The sequence below is a fragment of the Cyphomyrmex costatus genome, unplaced genomic scaffold (assembly GCF_001594065.2).
Source record: "Cyphomyrmex costatus isolate MS0001 unplaced genomic scaffold, Ccosl1.0 scaffold137, whole genome shotgun sequence".
In the NCBI taxonomy this organism is placed as follows: domain Eukaryota; kingdom Metazoa; phylum Arthropoda; class Insecta; order Hymenoptera; family Formicidae; genus Cyphomyrmex; species Cyphomyrmex costatus.
Window position 1 is genome coordinate 8,308 of NW_017275358.1, and position 16,856 is coordinate 25,163.

Genomic DNA, 16,856 nt, shown 5'->3' on the forward strand with positions numbered 1-16,856 from the left:
AGAGAGAGAGAGAGAGAGAATATGAAAAAAAAAAAATATATATATATATACAATTGTGAAATTTTTGGCTGAATGAAAAATAAAAACGCATTTTGAGACCAGCATAAAATAATTAGATTAGCTCGTTTCTTGCAATGCAAAATATAAAAAAATGACGGTCCGAATCGAACGGTAATAAAGTTTTTTTGTATAAAATAATTTAATAGTAAATGCAATGTTAGTGAAATAATATAAGAATATAAAAAAATAAATCAAAAATATATTTATTTGTAACTTTTTAAAGACTGAATATATATGTCTAATAAATACATATATCGTATATATACATTTACACGCACCACCAAAATTAAGATCTATATATAATACAATAATGCTGCTAGACGAGTATTAAATAATAAGTGTGACAAAAATTAGTAATAGCGAATATAGAAAAGAACACAAATAGAAGGAGGGAGGATGATAAATGTTAATTTCAACAATGCCTTAGAATTTAAGCGTTTAATTCATTTTAATTATCAAACTAATTGTTAATGATTTTGTTGGAATATTTTCTTAATATTACGTTAATGTGACATTAATTTTTTTGATAGATATGCAGAAATACCAGAAAGTTGTATAATATAGTTCAAACAATCTGTGGTAATCTTCTTAAAATACTTTGTTTGATAATATATAATCTTTCTATGCTCATCCTACTCATAATTTTATTTATATCGATGGTAAACCATTTCAAATTTGGAAAATTTTTTTATGCTTTTTTTAACATCATTGTTTCTCCTATCCTCGTATATCTATACATTTACACATTTGAGTACCAGATGGGATTCTATCATAACGTGACTACCACGTACGTATAATCAAATAATTAATTACAATACTTAATTTTTTATATTTTTACTTTTACTTTGAATTTACATTGAACATACATGGGTAAATAAATTGTAATATACAATTGATATAGAATATCTCTTAATTATCTTAATATGATAATTATTTAACAGATTCTTTTTAGTAAAAAATCTAAGTCAGTTATTATCTCGCAGATATAAAAAATTTAAGTGTTACAAAAGTATAAAAAAATGAAAAAATATAACCGTAATAAAATAAATTTCAACTGACAAAAAAACGCGTGCAACTTAAAATTCACTTTTATAGTATTTATTAGGTACAATTTGAAAGATATTCAGTGTTAATATTTTACAAATTCAATAACGATTTAATTTTTGCTAAAGAAAAATTAACATTAAATTGGTTAAAGAGTTGCTGATAAATCGAAAGACTTACCTTTTATCGTCGTAATAAAATAACATGGATATATCGTTCAAATAAAAAGCATTACAATTGAGATTTAAAAATTATTAAAACATTTTAACATTAATAATTTATAATAACATTTAATACAGGTAATGAAATTGGTTATCTATTTTATTTTTTATTTATTTGCAGTTTGCGTAACGCTTGTATCCAGTGGGCGGTAAGCGTTAAACAAAGAAAAGTGACAAAACGCAAATTATATCAAATTCATGAAGTTTGAATTTGATGAATTTTATGAAAATTAAATTTTATCATTATATTAATTTTTATATAGACTACAGCTAAATTGTTATAATGATGACATCTCATCGAGAAACTCAATTATGGATGTCGAATTGATGTAGAAGTCATCGTATCGATGCCTATATTCGACATCTATTCTATGAATCCTTTTTCGCTGGGATTATAATAATCATTAAACAAACAATTATAATTATAATACAATTTTGTTATATAAGTACTATAACAAAGTTATAACAATAGAATTGTCGAAAGATATATATAATTTTTACAGTAGATTATGCATGATAAGTTCATTCTATATTTCCAGAAATATGAAACTCTGGCGGGAAAAAAGATTTTCATAAAAATGTACAAAATAACTATATAGATTTAATTAAGATAAGACTTTAGAAACTTTTACTTTTTCGTAGATATTTAGAGTGAAACGTAGAGTAAGGTTTGTTTATCTTAGAAATTCTTAATTTTTCATAAATATTTGTAATAGGATGTAATAAAATGGCTTTTGAAGGCGGAGAATTTCTTGATTTTTCAAACAACGCGACGTAACACTACGAACATCTATGAAATACCAAAAATTTTTATTTATCTTATTTATTATATATATACATACAATCTGTATTAACTTAATCTATGTAATTTTTCGCGCGTAATAATTTTTCCGTCAGGGAAGCAACGTAGGAAATAAAAAGCTAATTTTATAAAATTTCTCTTCTTAAACAATTCATAAAGAGGAATTGCTTAAATTAATATTTGTGTGTGTAGAAATACATATCGAATGTACAGTTAATTTACAAAGTTTCTTTCTGATTCGAGAAATCGTATTTTTTTTTAAATATATACATGTATGTGTAAATATTTCTTTTTCAGTTATTTCCTTAGTTAAAATAATTCAAATATTATTTTAACTAAGAAAAGAAAAAGCAAATAGTGAGCATTCTTTATATTTGTAAACTGAATAATAGATACATATATTGAAGATGACAAAAAAAGATAATAAATATATTCAGACTTGTTGGAACAGCAGTGACAGTTTTAATTTTCTTTTTTCCTCTTACCTGATTATATATAATGCATTCTTTATTTACTGGACTAGAAAGATATATATGTGCATATACGAAAATTCAGTTTCCATCTGCATTTGTTGTACACTCACAATCGGTACTAATTTATCATCTTCGATCAGTTAGATTAATCAATTAAGTGTTAATTAATAAATCATTCTATTTACTTTCATTTCATTTCTATTACAGTAAATGTTACTATTGATTAGTTTCAATGGAATAATCAGATTAAGTTTATCAAAGATGGTCAATATTATAATTAGCTCTAAATGCGTAGTCAATTCTAAGATGGTTCAAAACCGTCTTAAATGTCTAAAATACAGTCTTAATATGTTACAAATCAATCACAAAACTACATTAGCATCTTAATTAAAACACCATTAAGACACCATTATTGTTTCTAAAATAAGAACTCATTATGAATACCACGGTTTAGATCTAGGACTCTAATCGTAATATATGTATTCAAATTTTCTCTCGATCAAAAACCGAGATAGCCCAAAAATTTATGATCAGTCACACAAAAGCTGTTTTCACTGCAAATTTGTTTGTCGATTAGCATAAATTGTGAAATAAAGTTTTCAGCTGCAAAAAAGAAAATTTAGAATAAGTTACGAATTAACAGAATTCATTTTCCAAAAATAATGCTTGATTTAGCCTCTTCCTCACAATTTATAAAAATCAATTATATGTTATTAATTTATTAGAATTTATCGCAATTTATCGATTTTTGTAGAATATGAATAATTTTGGTAATAAATAATACATAATGTTTTTCTATAATAAGCATGACAAACATAAATAAGTAAATTTCTGTATTGTAATTATACTTTGGATAATTATACTTCATATACCTTGATAATTATACTTGATATTTATTTCAAATAAATATTTCTTCATTGTCATTTGCAATTGTGTATGTGCGTGTATTTGTGTGTATAAATATAGTATATATGCATGTATTCGTTTTAATTTGTTAAATATGAAATTTTAATTGCATCCACACTTAAACAAGTATTTTAAATTTTTAGCTATTTTAAACTAAATTCAAAAACCAAAATATGAACGTTATTAGAGATGATTTATGACGAAATCAACAATTCGATATTAAATAGATTTGAAATCAAAGAGAAATATATATATACATATATACACACAAATTAAACCGAATATCCTAATTGTAAGCAACCTTTTATTGTTTGAGTTTTCATACATGTATATGTAAACCGAAATGTTTTCTTTCCAGTCAAAGGTAACAGTACCAATATTTTAATCTTAGTGTGACGACGTAAAGAGTGAAACTTTTTACATTAATACTGCAAAATATTAAATAATAAATTATTCAATAAATTTTATTTCTGAATAAATCAAATCAAAAATGGAATTAGAAATAGAAGAATACGAAATGGATAATTTAAATTCTAGTGAATCAATGATCTCTCATTTAGTAAGAATAGATACTGATGAAATTGTCTTTGTGCCTATATGTCGACGTTGCAATAAAGAAGGTATAATACACATTATATCTATATAAAATAAAGAAAAGATATCTTTGGAACTTTATTTATGTTGGAATTTTAGCTATTACTTATAATTCGTATAATAGTTATAATTATATTATATAATAGTTATAATTATATTTAAAGAGTGATCACTTTATTAAATTCTGTGCGCTTCGATATTAATTCCTAAAATACACTTCTGTGATATTGAAAAAAGAATTCAAAATTCTAACAATGCCATATTTTTATCAAAAATGCATGTATAGTAACATAATTATTACTTATCAAGTATGCGAATAAAATGTATGTACATTTGTTTATGCTAGATACTAGTACGAATAAACTCATACGTCCATGTCTATGCACTGGTGACCAAGAATTTATACATATTCGTTGTTTAGAGATTACGGCAAATATCAGAAGCATACCTTATTCACAAATAAGCTATTTCTGCTTGAATTGTGAGGCTCCCTTTCCATTAGAACTGAAGTATAAATCATTAATAGAAGTAAGTTATATGAAGAGTTATATGAAGTTATTGACAACCGTAAATAAGTATTTGTCAAAGATAAAATCAAATTTAGGGAAAAAAATGTCTTTATACCTCAATAAAAAGACATTATATTTTGATAAGCAATTTTACATTTTATATATTACAATATTTAATTCATTGAATAATTGATGATTATACAATGTCAATGAACGTTAAAAAAATAATATAGAGAACATAAGAATGTAGGAGCCGGAAAAGGAAAATGATAATACATTAATAAAATTGTAAGATAAAGGACTTTTTATGTAAAAATAATTAAACAATGATAAAAGGGCAAATTAAGAGTCAAGTTCAAAAAAATAAATAATGAACCAGTTATATTTACATTAATTAGGCTTTAACAAATACGTGAAATACTTAAGGACTACTTAAAACTACATTAAATCTAATTAAAAGAGTATATGTTATTAGTTTCGCCTCTTGGATTGAGTCCTCTTCAGACATTAAAATATCACAGACGTCGGTATACATAAATCATTGAAAAGACAAAAATGAACATTTTGATATTAATCTCTCGAGTCTCTCCATGTAGAACATGACATTGTTGGTATACAGTTAAAAAATCGTATGCAAACCAATATCTCTGTAAATTTGAAGTAAAAAATTGATAAGAATCTATTAGTGAAACAACACCTTATCTCTTGATAATATATTATAATTTCAACACAATGCTTTAGAATTTAAGCGTTATATTTTAATTATTGAATATTAATTGTTAATGATTTTGTTGGAATATTATATTAATATTACGTTAATTTTTTTGCAGATATATAGAAGTAGGAGAAAATTGTATGACATATTTCGAACAGTCTGCTGCACTTTTTTTATGTTACTTGTTTTGGTAATATATAATGTACTTATAGTCGTTTTAATTGGAACTTTATTTACTTTAGTGATAAACCATTTATGTTACGAAAGATTTTTCAACGCCATTTGTACCATTTTTCAATGCATCATCTTATCAGTTATTTATATTTGTCAAATGGAACTGCAGTTAAGGATATTGCGGAATGAGATTTTCAAGTATGAATAATTAATTACATTATTTTACTTTTTACTTTAGTTAACATTGACAACAACGGAAGCAGAATCCGATGATCTTGACCTTAACATATATGTTGTCAAGGTCATGACCCTAAGTGACTTCCAACAAATTTTGCTTGGAGGTCGCTCTTCATTAAAAAGTTATTAACTAAAAAATTGGAAAAATAACATTTTATCTCTACTATACATATACAGTATTAAATTATATTTTATATTATACGTACTTTCTCCTGTTTCTACGCGAAGCGACTCCCACTCCTCTTCTCTTCTGCTTTTAAGGACGTACACGACTATAATTGTGTTGTCGCATATAAGAGTTTCCACGAGATGCGATACTCTTATCTCACCTTCCCTTTGAGAATACATATAATATATTGGGAGTACAAATTAGTTCGGTCCGTTTTCCAAAAGATGATCGCTTTCAAAGAAGAGTCATTTTTTCGAGATGGAATTCGAAAATTGCCTGAGAGACGGGAAAAAGTAGTAGCCAGCGATGGACTTTAATTAATCTGTTCATTCATTTTGTTTTGAAATAAATTCATTTTTGAACACAAAAAACGGACCGAACTAATTTGTACATCTAATATATATATATATATATATACATGTATATACATATATATGAATTACTTGTTATAATTACTATTTAAGTTATACAGTTAAATACATATTTACATTGCTAACTTTTTTTGTTAATAATTTTTTAACAAACAGCAACCGCCAAAAATAAGATTTGTCGAAAGTCACTCAGGGCCTTGACCTTGACAATATACGTCAAAAGTTTAAGTTTATCAAAGTTGCTTTTGTTGTTGTCAATAAATTATTTTCGACAACTTTTGCATTTTCGCGTATTAATCGGGACATTTCATCAATTCTCGGAATTTTGAGAAATTAGAAAATCTGAGAATTACGAGTTTCGTCACTTGGGTCTTGTTCTTGCTCAAGAATAATCATAACATAATACATTGTCCTCAAGAGACTTAAAATAAATGATTCTATTCGCAACTTTATTTATTCAACTATATATAGATGTATACCTCGTTTGTGTGCCGCAGATCTTTCCGGAATTTACATAAAATACAAAACACACGAATAATTAAATATCAATATAATATATGAAATCAACATAGAATATATCTCGTATAATTTATTTATTTTAAATGATAATTATTTGACAAATGCATTAATCTTTTTCTCAGTAAAAAGATCTAAATTAGTTATTGTTTTATATAATTATAAAGTAATTGAAATAATGTACGCGCGTAATAAAATAAATTTTATAAGGAAAAATCATGTGTGTTTAACTTCAAGTTTATTTTTATATTAATTATTAAGCATAACTTTAAAGATATGTAATGTTAACAATTTAAAAGTTATCCATATAATAAAATGCTATAACAATTTACTGGCAATTGATAGCAAATTTGATCATTTTCTATTGCAAATTCATATAATAATTTATTGGTATAGTATGTTAGCAGGCTTTGTATATTCCAGTCAACACAAGTGTTACATTACAGTCATATAGTTGTATGAAAAATTACAACAGATACATAGTACATTAGATATAAATTCGTAATTGTTGGGTTTTTAGAGTCAGTTTGATAAATAGATATTAAACATATTCTATAATAAGCCGTCATACTTTAAGCAGTGTTTAAGCCTTGGCGAGTCACAGTCAAATGTGAGAATATAATCGACTGTGGTTTGTTAATTTCTTACGACTTTTTTAGTCTATATTTTATAATTTTTAACAATGGTAACTGTAGTGTTACAATGTCGTTGCGTAGCTTTTGTATGGGATAAAAAATTGTGTAACAACACTGTAAGAGTCTGCGCACAATAATGAAGGAAATATTATATAAATATATATAGAAACAGAAATAAAAATATTAAGATTTTAATTTATCAGAAACCAGTTACACTGAAATTCGGTTTCTGAGATAGATTAAAACCTTATAATATTTCCCTATTTCTATTCCATATTTCCTCCTATTGTGTTTTAAATCCTAATATTATACTATCTATTTACAGTTTTAAGAGTTGAAGAAGGCTTCCTTTATCACAGCTTAGGTAACGCGGTTTATTAAAGAAAATTAATTATTCTGTATAAAATTTGTTACTTTTCTGCCAGAAATTTCGAAAATTGCTATTGTACTCAAAATGTTTCTATAAGTTTAGCTATATGGGTAAACAATTTTATATTTTTGCTATGGAAAGATCAACTTAAAAAAATTGTAGATAAATTATGTGAAATTTTTCGTTTATAAATATATTATTCTAATATAAGGTTATATATTTATCAAACGAAAAATTTTCCATTGCAATTGAAAAACTATTATATTAAAATATTTTGATTATAACAATTTATAATACATTTAAATTAGGTAATAAAACAAATTTTATCTGTTTATAGTTTGCGTAATGCTTGTATCCGATGGTTTATGAGTACGAAGAAGTGGAAAGTCACAAAACGCAAATTACATTGTATTCATTATGAAATTTAAATTTCATAAATTCAATTTTATTATTTACACAAAGCATACTTGTATGAATGCTTTAAGGAAATTGTCATAATTTATAACGATATTATAATAATTATCATAACAAATTATATTATAAATAATTATTAATATTAGTTACATAATAATTACAATTAGTAATAATTATTTATAACTATTTATAATTCTTTATTAATAATTAACAGATTAATTAAATTTAATCATGACAAAAAGTTATGATACGTACTATATCAAAACTCGGAATTATAAATACAATTATTATATCAATATTATGATGCAATTATTATAAAGTTATAACTATAGAATTATTGTAAGATATTTTATAATTTTTATAGTAGATTGTAAAAAGCTAGCTTATCCTTATATTTCCAGAAATATGATTACGATGTATTAATAAATAAACAAATTAGTATCGTTGTGTATTTGTCTTAGCGCCGCGATACTATACCTTGTCTTCTGATAAAAACAATTTGTAATGTTTCTCTTGTATCAACATAAAAAGGAAATGTTGAAACTAATATTTCCAGAATAATTATTATAACAAAAGTTATAATAATGCAATTGTGACAAAGTTATAACAACCACTATAACAAAACTATGACAAAATTATTTACATGAAATTATATGTACATAATAATAATTGTTTTATTATAACAAAGTTATGATTCCGTTATTATAACAAAGCTGTAACGATGGAATTGTTATAAGAGATATTTTATTATTAATTTTTTATATAGTAAAGTATAAGAAGCTAGCTTATTTTTATATTTCCAAAAATTTGAAAGTAACACATCAAATAAGAAGCCTGCAATTTGTAATGTTTCTTTTCTTGCATTAACATAAAAGGGATTCATGTTTAAATTAATATTTCTTATAGAAATTATATACGTATTAAGTGTATAATTGATGAACAAAATTTCTTTCTAATTATACAGAAAGAAATTGCATTTCTCTTTTTAAATATTTCGCGAATATAATTTGTATAACCATTTAACTCTTCTTAATTTTTTTAGTTAAAAATAATTCGGATATATTATAAAAGAAAAAAAACAAACAGGAATGAGCATTTTTTATATTTGTAAAACGATCAATATATTATACTCATAATAACATGTGTTCATGCAGGATTTCAACAAGAGTTAACAATTATAATAATCATTATATAATTATAATAATCATTATATAATTATAATAATCATCAATTATAATATATCATATCTATTCAAATATGTTTGTTTTCTTTTTTCTTATTTGAGTATATGTATATACTCGCAGATGCTGTTATTTTATATTATATTTATTAATTATTTTAGAATATATTTTCAGTAATTATAAAAATAGATTGAAATGAATTCAAAGTTTCATACATACGCATTTGCATAAATATTAAGATAAATCTTTTCAATCCTAATTTTTATTTATTTATATATAAAGAAATTGCATATGTATACATACATATAGTACTAAAATTGACAAGTTTTCTCTACAAAATGGCGTTTGTTTGAATTTTTTTTTATCAATCTTTTTCGGCCCATCCAAAAACAGAAATCGAATCACAGACCGATATTGCTCTTTTTCCAAACTTTTTTTTTTTTTTTTGATTGCAAACAAGCATATACTTTATATTTAAAATGGATTAAAAGAATCTATTTTACATTTTGTATTTTAAATACACTTTTTAAAAGTATTTTATATTTAGTATTTTAAATGGAATTTGAACGGCATTTTACCCAGCCCTTTCATATATTTATATACGTCCCTTTTACCATACCGAGCACAGTGTCTCTATAAAGTTATTAAAAGCTTTATCAAGATCGAAGGTGAGATAGCTCAAGTAAGTAGTTACCAAATTTTGGAGTAGCGGTTTTCGCGAGTAACTATTCAATATCTTGATGGTATTGAACTTATATATATGAAATTGTATAACAAATGTGAAAAGAAATGATAATAGTACCTATGTGGATAATAACAATGTGAATGGTGTAAATAATTATTCTGATTGGTGTTTCCAGACGGTATTGCACACGTCTTAAGGAAAAAGCGAAGAAAAGGAAAGGTAGAGGTCATGACGCGGAATTGGTGTCTACGAGAGATGACGTTTGGGCATTATGAATTTGGTTGAAGAAGACGATAATGAACCTGGACCTCAGAGATGTAAGAATATCTTTGTCACTTGCTAATTTGAATTACAGGATTTATTTTCTTATTTTTATTTGTAAGATTTTGAAACAGTTAATATTTTTCATATAATTTTAGTTGTAGAAGGATGGATCTTATTTATAAATTCAGTACATATGAAGAAGCACAGGAGGATGATATTCAGGATAAGTTCTCTGAGTTTGGTCAAATCAAGAACTTGCATTTGAATTTAGATAGAAGAACGGGATTTTGAAAGGTTATGCATTGGTGGAATATACCTTAAACCTTTAAGGAAGCACAAGCTGCGAAGGAGGCTTTAAATGGTACCGAAATCTTCGGTCAAGCTATCTCTGTCGATTGGTGCTCGTAAAAGGACCAAAAAAGTGTTATATAATTATTTAAATGCAGTTCTTTAAACTGATATAATATTTGGATTTATATATAAATATTTATGTTTTATATTTTTCTATTTTTAGAATCGGAAAAAGAAGTCACAGAAGGCGATGAGAGTTATAGATTATTCTTCTTATGTATCGTCATTTCTGCATCTAATTATCTTCTATTATGTATCGTCATTTGAAGCAAGACAAGTTATTTTATTTATATTTGATGATCGTTTTAAAAATGCTCAAAATAACTACTTTCTTTACCAGAACTTTTGCTTTTGTTCTATACATCTATCCATACAAAATTTTGTATGCTATCATTAGTTAGTGAATAGAAGATCATGAATAAGTCATTAAAATATAGTCTGTTGTATAAACGAGAACATCACTATTTTATGTCAATATTTCCATTTTCTTTTATCTAAATATTTAGTAATTTTTGGTCTCACATTTAATACCATGCTTTATACTAGTTTGCGTAAAATAAATGTTATTAAAATCTTATTTTTGTGGCAACACGACTTATGTATAACTTCGAGTACATGTAATATTTGATGAAAATATATCAAATCCGATAAAAATATATCAAATATGTGTGAAATCTGATTTTTTAATTCATTGCGAAAGGATATTTGAGCAGTATGAGTAGAGAAGATAAGAATTTGTGACAAAACAAGCAAAATTAACATGTTTTTTAATTGTCTCAATACATGGCATATTTAGTCATTATTTTTTTGTGTATCTTGTCGAAAGATGAAGTAGTGAAGAGTTAGAGATGTGTTTCTATATTTATTATACAAAAGATATATCCTAATAGATAAATGACGCAACACAGCATATTAAGCATAATAATTCAGATTTGCTTTCTTTTTCGCTTGGACTTCATTAATAGCTTCCATCAAATCTTCGTGAGTAACTTCTGTTGCGTTGCGCCGTAACGCTATCATGCCCTAAAACATGTTTTTATCATTAATCTAACAAATTATATATGCATGTAGCAAGATCGAGTAGGAGCATTAACTGAAAGGGGCAATATATTCTTGAGTAAAGTATGGTTTAGATTAGCGTTAAAATAATACATTAATGAAATATATGTAGATAGAAGAGATATAATTTTATATTTAACATTGAATTAAAGAGCAGTTGATGCTTGCTATTATTGAATTAAATGCTTACCGCTTCTACACATACAGCTTTACATTGTGCTCCATTAAAATCATCCGTGGATCTAGATAATTCTTCGAAATTTACATCTGGCGACATATTCATTTTACGCGAATGAATTTGCATAATACGAGCTCTGGCTTCCTCGTTGGGATGTGGGAACTCGATTTTTCTGTCCAAACGGCCTGATCGCAGCAAGGCTGGATCCAAGATATCAACTCTATTCGTGGCAGCAATCACTTTGATATCAGCGGTCGAACTGAAGCCGTCTAATTGATTTAACAGTTCCAACATCGTACGTTGTACCTCTCTGTCTCCTGCTTTTTCTGAATCAAAACGTTTTGTGCCGATAGCATCCAACTCATCAATAAATATTATTGCTGGGGCTTTCTCTTTGGCCAAAGAAAACGCATCTCTGACTAATTTAGCACCATCACCAATAAACATTTGAACCAACTGTGGACCAGCTAATTTTAAGAAGGTAGATTTTGTTTGGGCGGCACAGGCTCTAGCTAATAAAGTCTTTCCGGTTCCAGGTGGACCATAGAGTAGAACGCCCTTGGGGGGTTGTATTCCTAGGTTCTCGAATTTCTCCTTGTGCGTCATAGGCAACACAACGGCCTCAATGAGTTCCTGAATTTGCTTATCCAATCCACCGATGTCAGAGTATTGCTCTGTAGGCCTCTCATCTACTTCCATAGCTTTGACTCTGGCATCATATTCAGCTGGCAAAGTCTCCAGCACTAGGTAACTGTCTTTGTTCACACCTACCAAGTCACCTGGTTTCAGCGATTCGGCGTCGACCAGACCGATCACAGGGAGGAAGTATGTCTGGCGAGTTGACGTCTTTATGACTGCGCATTTGCCCTTTCTTTGCGCATCTAAATCAACCACCGCTCCATCTTCCTCTCCCATATCTTGTGGATCGACATCTAATAGCTCGATGACATTGGATACCAGGTATGGGAGAGTTTTGTTCACTTTGATCTTCTCAGTATTCTCCTTGATCTTATCGTTCTGTGCCTGAAGCTCATGAGAAATCCGCATAACCTCGCTCTTCATTATCTTGATTTCATTATCTAACAGTCGTGTACGTGACACAATTTCGTCTGTAGACATTCGTAGGACGTCCTCTCCCAATGTTTCCTATGAAAGACATATCACATAAATAGTTCTTCTTTTTATAAAGTTTTTCTTTACAAAAATATTTAAATTCCTTATTTAAGAGAGAAAATAAATACAACTTTATGTTGAGTAACATAAATTTAAAAAATTTAGAATTTGCAGATAAAATGAAACCAAATAAACAATAACATATTTTAATTAAACTATTTCTCCTTATAATCTGTTTTGCAAAGTGAAAAAATGTTAACTCATTATTCATTATTACTGTAATATACTCTTAGATCTATTTATATTGAAAGAACAGATTAACTCAAGAACTTAGCGACAGCTTAATTAATATAAATTTCAAGAAAATATAATTTCAGAGAAAGAAATATACAACATAAACACTTGTTTTATATTCGTATTTTATAAAATATCCTTTTTATATTATTTGCATTTAAGCAAAGTAAGTTTTCCAATTATGCAGGCAGAAAAAAATAAACTGATTATAAGAGAATTAAAAGAAACAACTAAAGAAAAAGATTAGATCTAAAATCTATGTTGATTGTTGTGTCAGTCGCAAAGTACAGCAGGATATAGACATACAGGATGTACGTGCGTATAAATAACGCCTACTAATTATAGTGTTATTCTCTAAAAAACTAAGTCAAAAAATTAAGAATAGTTATATGATTAGTGAGCGTTATTTAAGATACATCTGGTATACACGCTTGAAGATATGCTTGTCATTCGTGCCATAACCTGCAAAATGCAAAATCATATACCTCTCCATCTTCCCAAATAGATTTATCCTCGAGCGTGGCCATTGAAAAGTGTACAAGAAGCTCTTCACTTGCTAGCTCTTCCTGACACACTGTGACTGTCCTACACCACAGATGTCTTATAGTATAGACATCTGTGTCCTACACACATGCAAAAAATTCTTTAAAAATTAATTTCGAAACCACAATGGTAACAGCAGCAGCACTAGCAGCAGCTGATGCAGCGCCAGTGGTATATGCGTTAAGTTACAGTAGGCGCGAAAGATTTTGGTGCCTTTGGTGGACTCGGGGCAAGATAAGTTGTTTGTTAGCAATATTTTTCAATTATATCTTACTTCTAATTGATCGGAAAGGTAAAATTTGGCAATGTTGGCATAAGATAAGATGTAAATAGTTAAATTAAATAAATTTTTATTACACTAAAACCGCGGCCGCTTTTTTTTACCTGTTTAATTTATCTTTTCCAATTAATTTTTTTCACGTAGATGATGACGTTTCCACGTAAAGTTAGATTTACCTTGAACCGCGATTGAATTTATTCTTTTTTTGTAAAAAAATTCTTATATAATTTTCAAAATTGAAACAAAGACTCTAATTGAAATTGATACGTTACTGAGTTCTCCTTCAATGCGCACGCGTCAGAAAAGCGACCTGTCTATGTTCTGTGCTGTCTATATAGGGGTGCGTTTAGAATCGTCGTCCGGATGCACCTAGATGTTGTTTTATCCTTGTTGTTCATAAATGATAAACAAGGATACCACGACACCTGGATGTACTGAAATGATGATTCTGAACGCAGCTCAGCAACACTGCCGAAAACAGTTTTGCGCTCTTCGGACAGTTCAGAAAATCTGCTACTTGTAACGTCGTAACAGCAGTTGTGTCAAATGTGATCATACCGACTGATCAAGAATCAGTTAAAAATAATAAGGGACAATCTCAAAAGATGGCTGTACTTGTCGATTTTAATTTTTATTGTGTTTAAGTTTTGATAACTGATTGATTAAATTATCAACAATTATACATTTGTTGATTAAATTAATTAGAGTTTTTACGAATCTAAACTTATGATATTAAGTTGCCTTTAATATGCTTTTTCAGAAACTTATAAATTTGTCTTTTAAAATACTATTTATTGAATATTAATGTACTTTTTAAGTAACAAAATCATCAAAAATAATAAAAAATTTAAGAATTCTTTTCCTTCCTTTCTTTTAAAAATTTATATTTAACAAATTTGACTTTCATGAATCAATTATTAAGGCACAAGTACATACATAATATTTTTGTGTGCGTGGAAATTAATTGAATGTCCCAATTTTAATAAAAGATATTATCCTTTTTATATGCAAGCAGAATTTTTTATTTTTGTATATAAATTGCTGCAAATGTAAACGCACAGCTGTGCTTTTTTTTAAATGTGACTGCATCTTTATGTAATATTAGATATATTTAATTTGATTTTTAATTCGATAAAAAGTATCGAAGAGACACGATTGAGCTTGTAAGTACAATTATTATTAGAAAATAGTGTTATCGTGTGTAATCTTTGTATAAAAAATATAAATAATTATAAAAAATAATCGCGATAATGAATTAAGAAAAGTGAGCATTTATCTTCAAATTTTACTTTATGTAGGTACGTTCATTGTAAGTACGAATTCCCACATAATATTGTGAAATGAAGAAAAATGGAGACATTATTCGATGAGATGCATCGGCAAGTTTGAGGATAATAACTTGCGATGGGCATGTGTGGGATCTGCAATACAGTCACGCTCAAAGACGCGCCATTTATACTTTCACCGAGTTGTGCATATGAGGGACTGCATTGTCTGCACGTTTTCCAAGGTATATTGCGGCTCTTGCATCTCCGGGGGGGTGTACCTACGGTTTCAGGCTAATCGGGAAGTAACGAGTTCGCAACGGATAGCTGCAGCTTTCATTAAACTCTATTAACGCTAATTAGAGAATAACTGAAGGCTAATTACAGAATAATTGTGCCATATAAATAAACATCTACATGAGTCTGCGGTGAGGATAGTTAATAAGTGAGTTAATTTGCAGACCGATGTATATGTATATCGCATTGCGGTTTGAACATCAAATCTTACTTTAGGGACGATTCGCTCGCCGTTGTCGCAACTTGTCTCAGTGCAATAATTTTTAATTATGATTGGGCTTTGTGAAGCACAAAATAGCGTTACAACAAGCTGTTAAATACTCGTGATGTGTTTCGCAGAATAAATAATGTAATTGAGAAACGTATTGTCCAAGTAATCTTGTATTCTTCATAAATATGCATTTACGTTTCAATAATTTACTCTATAATATAAAAATCTATAATTATAATAAATTTGTAATATAGAGTAAAATTTAGTACATACTAAGTGTGCTGTTTTTAGAAATAAAAGAACATGGAATAGCGTCAATGTAACTGGAAGATTATAAAGTATATCTATATATCAATTGTAACAAAAAAAATGTGGTAATTTTAGCCCAATTGAAATAATTTTGGCCAAATTTAAAAACCTAGATAAATTACATTCGAAAGGATATTAGATATAAAACATTTTTTAAAAGCGTTTATTTTTGTAAGACATCTTATGTCCTGATTTTTAATACAGTATGCATGCAGTTCTGGCATTATCAAAATTTGGACCAAAGTTACTTCGATATTTTGAGCCAAAGTTATTTTATCTTTGGTGTATTTGTACTTTATCCATTGGTATCGAAAAGAATGTCGTGTTCTGGCACAGAAAGTTCGGTGCTCGATAAATCGACAGTGCTCCAACTCTTTTTACCGGTAGCTAACTACCGCGTTCTGTTAAGCACGATCCCGGATCGCATAAAATATCAAATTTCACCGCGACTATGAAGTCCGGCGTTCTAAGAGAAGTGCCCAGGAATTTTGTAACTTTTATCGTGGGCGTGCAATATCGCGGGAATACATTATCGAATTTCCATATCGACATGCTGTCGTTAAAGGGCTACGCCAACCCAAACGTTTTATAACCGGCCGTAACTTAAAGCCGTGCA

General features: G+C 27.7%; 2 protein-coding genes across 2 annotated transcripts; one reads left to right on the top strand and one right to left on the bottom strand.

Annotated features, from left to right (window-relative positions):
- Positions 1 to 10,225: 10,225 nt before the first annotated feature.
- Positions 10,226 to 10,945, top strand: LOC108782889 (RNA-binding protein 8A; the record flags this gene model as incomplete). Its single annotated transcript, XM_083287343.1, is given in 8 exon segments — positions 10,226 to 10,337; positions 10,340 to 10,393; positions 10,496 to 10,533; positions 10,536 to 10,626; positions 10,629 to 10,657; positions 10,659 to 10,740; positions 10,743 to 10,761; positions 10,855 to 10,945. Coding segments are annotated over 8 exon segments (456 nt in total), but the record flags the coding sequence as incomplete, so codon positions are not given.
- Positions 10,946 to 11,470: 525 nt separating this feature from the next.
- Positions 11,471 to 13,986, bottom strand: Rpt5 (26S proteasome regulatory subunit Rpt5). Its single transcript, XM_018551294.1, has 3 exons — positions 13,821 to 13,986; positions 11,941 to 13,074; positions 11,471 to 11,714 (listed from the first exon to the last, which is right to left on the bottom strand). Exons 1-3 carry the CDS (start codon positions 13,860 to 13,862, stop codon positions 11,604 to 11,606), a joined length of 1,287 nt encoding a protein of 428 aa, XP_018406796.1. The 5' UTR covers positions 13,863 to 13,986; the 3' UTR covers positions 11,471 to 11,603.
- Positions 13,987 to 16,856: the final 2,870 nt, after the last annotated feature.

Coding starts and splice junctions, on each gene's coding strand:
- Rpt5 (XM_018551294.1), bottom strand. CDS start 13,862: ATGGCCACGCTCGAGGATAAATCTATTTGGGAAGATGGAGAG. Junction 13,075..13,820: donor CTATTTGGGAAGATGGAGAG/GTATATGATTTT, acceptor TGTCTTTCATAG/GAAACATTGGGAGAGGACGT. Junction 11,715..11,940: donor AAGCTGTATGTGTAGAAGCG/GTAAGCATTTAA, acceptor AACATGTTTTAG/GGCATGATAGCGTTACGGCG.